Source organism: Dama dama, chromosome X (genome assembly GCF_033118175.1).
Source record: "Dama dama isolate Ldn47 chromosome X, ASM3311817v1, whole genome shotgun sequence".
Lineage (NCBI taxonomy): Eukaryota > Metazoa > Chordata > Mammalia > Artiodactyla > Cervidae > Dama > Dama dama.
The window spans coordinates 36,648,160-36,657,365 of NC_083714.1; the positions used below are offsets into that span (position 1 = coordinate 36,648,160).

The following is a 9,206-nucleotide window of genomic DNA, read 5'->3' on the forward strand; positions in this document are numbered from 1 at the left end:
GGGTGTGCAATTCCCACGTTGTCAGGGACTCCGAACCAAATCCAGGCGACCTTCCAGAGCTGACCGTCCTCGAGGGAACGTTACTAAACTGCAGGTCTAGGTATTATCCGTGTGCCACTCACTCCTCCCCGACAATCGCAGTGTCCAGGTGGCTTTGTGAGTCACCCAGACCCTCTGTAATAAGCCCACCATGGGTGGGGCTGCCTCGCAGTTTCTCGCTCCTTCTCTCCCTGACTCTTCTCTCTTGCTCCTCTGCTCTCTTGCTCTTCGAGCTCGGCTTTCGTGCAGGCAGAAGCCACCGCAGCGCCCGCCCCACCGGGCATGCTCAGTGCTCGGGCTGGCTGTGACGACCGCCAGGCACCGCCGGGCCCGCGCGCCCAGCAGCGGCGCGCGGGCCCCTTTAAATCGGGCCGGCCGGTTGCCAGGCAACGGCGCGGCCCGCGCTGGCGCTGCACTGCAGAGGCTCTGCCCCGGGCCGGCCCGGCCGGGTCGCGGTGGCCAGCGCCGAACCCGGGTCATCTGCCCGCCGCTGGAGGCCGTCTTTAGAGAAGAGGGGCCGGGGCCCACTGGACCCCACCCACGGCGCCAGGTACGTCTGAGCCCAGTCAGGCCGGGGCTCCCCAGGCTCACCCCTCGCCCTCCCTGGGTGACCCGGGCGGAGGCACCGTCCTCCCCGCCTCGACGCCCACTGCAGTTTCCTCACTCTTTAGGCCTCGGGCCCGGGAACTGGCGGGCGTTTGCGAACGAAGGTGACTGGGCGTGGAAGTCGGGGTGTGGAAGGAGGAGTGGGGTCAGGCCTCGTCCCTGCTTTCTCCCAGCCAAGGGGTAGATGGGGGTAGGGCCTGGGGAAGTGGGAGGTGCCACCTGCAGTACCGGAGCCTCGCCATCTCCTCTGCACGGAAGCTGCGGTGGCAGGAGTTGAGTTAACCATTTACAGAGAAAACCCCCAAACTCTGCATGCTTAGGTGCAGCTTTATAGCAAAAATGTGACTTTCATACTAATAAGGTACTCAGCCTTTCAGAATTAAGGTGACTTCGTATCTTTTCTTCTAGAAAGAGTAATTCCACACTAATAACAAAGAATTGGGGCTAAGAACCGTTCACAGGGCCCAGTTTTCAATGGTTCTTGGCTTCGCTTTCAATATCTGCCAAACAATAGACAAGACAGTTTGTCCCGTGAAGTGGACACTTGGCTCATATGTGAGGACCCTGAAAGATGAAGGCAAAAACTGAGATCACTTTCCTTTTTAATAGTTTTGCAAAATAACTGGACTCTGGGGGAGGGAGCCAAGGACTTGGCTCCAACCTCTGCTAACGTGGCTCTTGGCATGCTCCTTACTAACAAGCATGCTGCTGTGGCCGCCAGTGGTGGCTCATTTGTTCAGTAGTTGCTAAATGCAAGAAGGTACAGTGTTGAGTAAGATGCCACTATGATTGTCGTCCCATCTGATATTTGCCTTGCTGGGGGAAGGAAGACTTAATGGCGTAATAGCGGGGAAATTGGGTTGACAAGTTAAAATGAAAACTTGCTTCAAAGTGTCTGATGTTGCATTTCAGATCAGCCAAACAACATTAAAACTATGACTTGTAATTTTAAGCTACATCTCAGATATGAACACAGATTTGGGCATTCTGGTTAATTATATTTTCTAATTAAGCTGTGGCATTTTCCTTTTCAGTTCAATCTGGAGAAGAACAACGGCAACCAACAGAAGACCTTGGACTTCAGGAACTGTAAGTACCGTTGTGCTGGCTGATAGCTTGCTATGGGTGTTGAGAAGCATAGAGCCTCACCCAACGTAAAGCTTCAGTCTTTTAACAAGACAATTAGTCTGCACTGTCAGTACACTATCAAAAAAGCCTCATAGAAATGCAAAAGAAAAGTGTCCTAAAGACTTTAGCTGAGTCAAGTAAACTTTGAGGGAAAAATACAAGTTCTTTCCCTAAAATGCCGCCCATAAAACCTCATAAGCCAAAGGAAAAATTACAAGTATTTACAGAAACTCAATTAGAATCAAAACATCATAGAGTTTTCAGGAAGAATATTAAGAATTATTCACTCAACAAATATTTATTGAAGGCTACTATGTGTCAGGCAACAACAAGGGATACAGTGATGAATAAGATGCCAGGAGATCTCAGCATATTGGTAAAATGAAACTGTATGAAATGATGCTGAAGCACAGAAAAGGCTTACAGAGTCATCCTTGCTAATCTTCAAACTGATGCCCCAATTGTAATATTTTTAAGATGTTTATTGGTGGCTCTGAAAAACACTGGGACATTTGGTAAGTTCATGGCAAAGCAATTAGTGATTTTAAAAAATGTAAATCTCTTTGGTGTAGAAAGGCTACCACTCTTCTGCTTAAAATCAATTTAGCTTGGAAATCTGGGGACATCAACAACTTACAGGATTTAGGACTAATTCTTCCATGAAGATACAGCTCAAATTAATGTAAGATTCAAGTTTAAGTTCCCCTCTACCTACCTTAATAGTACTTCCTTTTTTTTAAACTGACTTTTTCTGAGGTCTGATGACTTCAGACTGGCAACTCTGAAGCACATATCTTTGGAGAAGGGTTGGGTTGTTGGTTGATGTTCCAAGGGAAGGTAAGGAAAATCTAAAAAAGAACAAAACTCATTGTGTACAGTATAAAATTGCGTGCATTTTCGTTTTCACTAATTTCTCTTGACCACCTGGAAAAAGATATATTGTCCGTATATTACACCTGAAGAAACTGAGGTTCACAAAAGGTAAGTTTTTATGAAGTTCTAAAATGTGGGAGCCAAGATATCTGACTTCTTCAGTCTTTTTTTTTCCCACCAGAATTGGCACAGTTCGTTTCTCAAGAACTTTTCTTTTCCTTCTTCCCCACAATTTTGCATGGCAAAACATGTTTACCCACCTTCTTTCAGACAGCTTTGGAGAGTCCTCATAATAGAGAAGCTCCCACAGAGGGGGCAGGTCAGAATCTTCTGGAGCAAGGGAAGAGAGGAATAGTGGCAGTGTTTTGTGCTTGGGAACAGGGGAAGCAGAAAAATAGGTTGAGAACTACTGCTTTTATGTGAGAACAGATTGGACAGTTGATCAATGAAGGAAGGCCAGTGATCTTTGTAACAAACTTTTCTATTCCTATCTTGGCCAACCAGTTTTTCTGAGGGTTGAGAGAACTGAAACCATTCAAGAATAATGGGGAAAAGTTCCCTGGGCTAAGAAGGGCCTTTTGTCTTCCCCCTTCCTGCCCCTAAGCTGTGACTAAAAGCCACAGTTTTAGTTGAGTGTGGCTGAAGGGCTGAGGGTTATGACATTAGGTTGTCCATCACAGGTTGGAAATGACCTTTTCTAAACATCACTCCCAGTTTACAAAGTTTGGGGCGAAGCACTGTTGCAAGATGGGAAAAAGCTTCTGGAGGTTTCCCAGTCCCTGGCTCCCCCGGCCTCGAAGAATAATTGCCTTTTGCAGGCAGATAGAGATTTATGCAAAAGAGATACTCCTGACATTTTGAAATAAAATCTAATGTAAATGAGATAAGGAAATAGAGAAAAAAGATCTTTGATTTTTATGTCATCAAATTTCCCCAAAGCATGTGATTTAAAGTATGAATATTTTAGAAAATAATTAGATTTCCTATATTTGATCACTTATTCATCTTAATATGAGCATATTCCCCAGGGCTCCATACCTTGAAAATGAAAATGAGATAGTTTAGTGGGTTTCTCCTTTCACAATAAACAGTGTATTAGTTTCTGGAGCTATTTGAAGACAGATATGCATTCACCTAAGATTTTTATGTAATAGTTTACCTAAAAATCCGTAATAAGTGATCACTCTTCGCTTAGCTCTCAACAATTACACTATGTTATATTACATTATAAATCATTTTCAATTTATTTTATCAGTGGTTCCCAAATTCTTTAGGTGAGTAGAAACCATTTCCATGAGTCAATAAATTTCCTTACTCCACCAAGATGCACTACTACTTTACCTTTGCAAAAATAAGGAAGTTACCAGAGGATGAATGGTGATGTTTCTAGAGAGACACTAACTAGAATAATGAGGAGTCCATTATCAGTTCACGTCAGACACAAATGAATACATGTAGCCATATAATGGACAAGCATCAGTGCAGTCCCAAGGACTTCTGGGAGATCACTGACTTAGAGGACCACTAACGTCATTTTTGTCATATGACTTGATATTGTTTTCCTGTGTTCTGGCTATTTGTTTCTTTAAGTGTTTCATTCCTCTTGGACCTCCTTTCCCTACCCTTCGGTCCTTCAACACCCAATATTGTGTTGGGTAGGCACTTTTAATAAAAAGCGTTCGCAATTGACACTAAAAAGGCCTGCTTATTCTCTCAATAATGGCTCTGGTTTGATTTGCCTTATGCTGCGACAAATTACCTAGTCAAGTTTATTGAAAGCAAAATGGCTGCCATGCATGCCAGGATAGAGGAAGGAGTGTCATTGTCTCAAAGCATATTTCTTGTCTTTGCCAGAGAATACTAATGTCGTACTTGTTCTGCGGAAAGAACAAAGAGCACAATTTGTGAAGAGAAAATGAGCCTGGCACCTTTTACCCTCAGTCTGGGCTTTGCCATCCTCTGTGACTCGATTTGGGAACAATCCCTTAAAGCATATCTTGCCAATGAAAGAGGAAAAAAAGAAAGAGAAAGGAAAGAAAGAAAGGGAGAGAAAAAGAAAGAAGCAGTTCAGAGACCTCTTGACCCTGCCCTGTGTAAGCCAGGGGAGGGAAATTCCAAAAGGCTTTTCAAACCTTTCTCTTTCTGTCCTTTGATATGTGACATGCAATTCTCCTTACCCTCCCCCATTCATTTTTCCTCTCTCCTTTTGTGGCCCTTTAAAAAGTACCTAAGCTCTGAAAATAGTGCGTTGTTTTCCTTCAATCTGTGGAATGAAACCTATCAGAAGAATAAAGAGAAATTATAGAATAAACACTGACCTGGGAGACAGGGTCTCAGTTTTACCACTATAGGCTGTGAGGACTTGGACAAGTCACTTAACTTCTTTGGGCCTCAGTTATAAAATAAGTGGACTCTTCCCAGTTCTGTGAAAAGCATTGGCTGTATCAGGAAATTGTACAGAGGCCCAGGAAAGAAAGGTAGTGACACTAAAAAAAATATATATATATATATGTTTTTAGCCAGAGATTTATGGGAGGGTTGGAGATAGAGTGACTTTTTCAAGGTACAAAATCATTAATGAAAAGAGCTTTCTATTTAACCTTTATCTCCACCCAGACCTCTGTCTCAGATTTGTCATCGCTATCTCCAAGTATAAAGTGGCCTCACCTGACTTGCCCCGCTGCACACCTCTTTGCTGATCAACCTCACCAATACCTTTCACTCAGAATTTGGTAGGAAGAATAATAGTAATCTCTCTCCCACTGCTACCTGATTAGAAGCATTTTGGGGGTCACTCTGCACAACTTGTGGGATCTTCGTTCCCCAGCCAGGGTTGGAACCCGAGCCCTCAGCAGTGAAAGTGCGCAGTTCCAACTGCTGGACTGCCAGGGAATTCCTTAGATGCATTTTTAAACTCTTACAGAGTTGTCTGGTAAAAATTTGACTGCTAAAAACTGTGGCTGGCAATTAGCATCTTTTCCCTTTGCTCTGTTCCTTTCCTTTATGATCACTGTAATAATCCCCAGCATTTGCATTCATGTTTCTAGAGAGGAGAGCAAGTGCGATTATGTTTATCTTCCTCTTTAAGGGCAGATAAATCATTGATGCTTCTGGATGGTGACTAATAGGATAACAGTCAGAGAGGACTATTTCAAGAGAAAGCAGAGGATGCTCCAGTGGCAAATATTGATACATATCATGAATTTCAAGTCTCGACTTACTACTGTGGTCTGACTAAACTTAAAGTTTGGGTTATGGCTTTTGAACCAATCTATTTAACACCTTCACTGAATATTTGTACCTTTTCCTTTCCTCAAAGCCAAATACTTGTCAGTGGAGCTATATCCTTGGGTGTAATGAGTTACCTTCCCTCTTCTTTTGGGGGGAAGGTGTCAGGCATGTAGATATTGAATTTATTCTCATAGTCTGTAGCAAGAAAAATTTGTTAGAATTTAAACTACATTTGTTAAAAAGTATTGAGAAGTAATATACCAAAGAGTGGTTATCTCTGTGCCCTGGGATCATGATTGAATATTTCTGTGTGTGTGTGCGTGTGTGAGATTTTCTGTATTTTCCAAAATTTTACAGATAACATGCATGATGATTAGCATCTTTATATGAAATATTATATTAATGACTATAACATTTATACTCTTTAATAATATTAAAGAAAATATTAATTTAAAAATAAACACAACTGCCATTTTTGTTACCAAGATAAAATTACATTTGTGTGCATGGGAAAAATAGATGCAAACATACTTTGATTTTTCTCAGTGGTGATGTTGCAAATATATTGCAGCAATTTAGTGTATAGAATGAATCAAGTGATCCCCTCCTTTTTCTTCCCACCCTTTAGCGGTAACTGCAGTCACCAGTTTGGTGGCTTCAGATGCCAGTGGCCCATCAGTGTGTCGTTTGGGTCCTTCTTTCTCCCTTTTTTCAAAAGTAGTCACTGATCAAATATCTTTGTGTTTTAGGAAAGCTGTATGTTATGGACTCTCTTTGAATAGGGAAGACTCCTTTTGAAACAAAATAAATATCCTGTAACTTTTGTAAATTTAGAAAGTTGGTTGTGGTTTAATATGCTAATTTTTCATCTAAAAATTATACTTGGAGTCGGTATCTTGGAAAAAGAAACCCATTTGGTGGCATTAGTATTTCCAATTGTTGACATTCGGTTCTCATCATGAAATTGCTGTCAAAATGGATTGAATTCTGTACACTTGGCAGTCTTGTCTAAAAGCAAAGCCCAAGACTGGAATAACAGGAATTTACAGGTCAAGACAGAAGGGCATTTGGCAGAGTTAGTCATAAGGAAGTCTGTATGGTATACTTTACCAAAAGCAGCTCACATTGCATTAAGCACTGATGTTTTAGTCACTTTAAAGAATGAATAAACAGTAGTCCAACCAAAAAGAACTAGAAAAAAATCAAGCACATTGGAAACACAGGCTTACCTACTAATTAAAAACCACTTATACTGTTTTGAAACAATCTGTTTTCATGTTGCTTTCTTATAGGATTATTTTCTCTATAATAAATAGCCAAGCTTGTCCATTTATTGGTTATATTTCATAGGATCAGAGAACTTTAAAGCTGGAAGGGTCTGTAGAACTTAGCCAGTTTAGCCCTTTCCATTTATAAAAGAGGGAACTGAGGCCTGAGTCGCGTGGTGAATTAGAGGGAGTGCCAGCCCTCAAATATTTAGATTCTTTCACCAATGGGCCAGGATTCTTAGTTCTTTCCACTCTCCCAGCTGCCAGTGTAAATATGTGCCTTGATTTTAAATTTTGTTTTTCAGGAATTGGAAGAGGTGCCTGAAGAAATGGACGCTAGGAGAAAACACTGGAAGGAGAATATGTTTGCTCCTCTTTTCAGTGCACAGGATATTCTAGACGAAGCTGCTCAGCTTGAATCTTCTTCTGAACAAATGACTTTAGATAAGGCCAAGAGAATGGAAGGAATATTTAATTTGTCTAGTAGAAAGTTTCTAGAAGAAAATAAATTTAAAAGGAAAGAATTTATTTCCCAACCAAATGAAAATGAGCAAGAATCAAATTTAATAGAGAGAAAGATAAACATTTCAAAGAGCAAGGCAGACACAAATTCTGCCTCTTGTGAATCATCTAATTTGGACATTGCAACTGAAGAAAGCTTTAATGGCACAGAAGAGCTTCCTGTCTGGGGTACAAAGGAGTTATCAACTCCACCACAAAAAGACAAGAAAAAGAAATTCACTGAAGGAATGTCTCCAAAACTTCGCCTGAATCTTTTGAATGAAGAGCTGGAAGTGCTTAATATGAAATGCAGAAAAATTGAAGAGGAATTCGAAAGTGCAGAAAAAGAACTTTTGAACTCCAAAAAAGAAGTCTCCACAAAACCCCAAAATTTTCAAGAAGCAGGGGTGGAAACTTCCAAGAAAGACTGGGAGCTTCAAGCTTTAAGAAATGACCTCTCTGAAAAAGCAGCAAATGTTAAAAACTTAACTGAAGAGCTCCAGCAAGCCAAAGAGGTCATCCACAAGTTGAGCCTTGAGAACAAGGATTTAAAAGAAGCTGTTAGGAAGTTAAAGCGGCAGACTGAGGTTGGAAATGCACTCCTAAAAGAAGAAATGAAATTGTATTATGAATTAGAAATGGAAAAGATCCATGGAGAGCTCAATGCCATCAAGAATGAACTGAGAACAGAGAAGACCCTACAAGCAAGAAATAACAGAGCCCTGGAGTTGCTTAGGAAACACTTTGCTTCTGTAACGCCGGCAGGTGCCTCTGACAACTTTATGGGGGATTTTTTCTAAAACTTAAAAAAAAAATAAAAAAATCCTTTCATTGGACAAATCATTGAGCCAAATCAGTGTTTCTTGTGCTTTCCTTGTGTATGACTTAAAACGTGTGGGACAGGATATAGTTTTCATGTTTGGTGAATCAGGCTATCCATAAAGGCTGTAGACATTAACTTCAAAGCTTCTGCTTTCTCTTTCTAATGAATTTATTACCTAAGTCCAAATAGAAATGAAGTTTCAAAAACCTCTTTATATATATATATATATATATATATTTTTTTTTTTAAACTCAGAGACATATAGTGATTCACCAAATCATTGATAAATACAAATCAACAGACATTTGTGATCTTGTGAGCAATATTTCCTTGGCACATGAATATTCTTCTATCTGTGTTCGTTGATGTTAACAATAAAAATTTCATTTATGGATGTAAGTATAACGTGTGTATGGGTCTTAAAGACTCAACGGGATACTGAAAATGTATGTGCTTTCCCTGAGATCTATCCTTAATTAGGAATAGATAAACATCTCCCCCAAATGCAGGCTTTTCCTCCTTCCGGCTGTTTTCCCCATGCTTTCTCACTTGACCTGGCCATGGTTCCCATAGACTGGAAGACAGCTTAGAGACATGGCTGTGACCTTGGCTAGAGCCCTGAGATTTTGACAGCCTTGGCTTTTGCCTTTTCTTATGTTGACCAGCAAGGGGCGATGTTGACACAGTTCTTCCAAAATTCTACCAGGGGAAAATTTGTAAGCTTCCTGCCCTACTTC

The 9,206-nt window shown here is 41.0% G+C and overlaps 1 protein-coding gene across 1 annotated transcript; it reads left to right on the forward strand.

Annotated features, from left to right (window-relative positions):
* Positions 1-417: 417 nt before the first annotated feature.
* CCDC160 (coiled-coil domain containing 160) lies at positions 418-8,608 on the forward strand. The gene is made up of 3 exons (XM_061137952.1): positions 418-589; positions 1,680-1,734; positions 7,451-8,608. The coding sequence occupies exon 3, from the start codon at positions 7,475-7,477 to the stop codon at positions 8,444-8,446; it is 972 nt and encodes a 323-aa protein (XP_060993935.1). The 5' UTR covers positions 418-589; positions 1,680-1,734; positions 7,451-7,474; the 3' UTR covers positions 8,447-8,608.
* Positions 8,609-9,206: the final 598 nt, after the last annotated feature.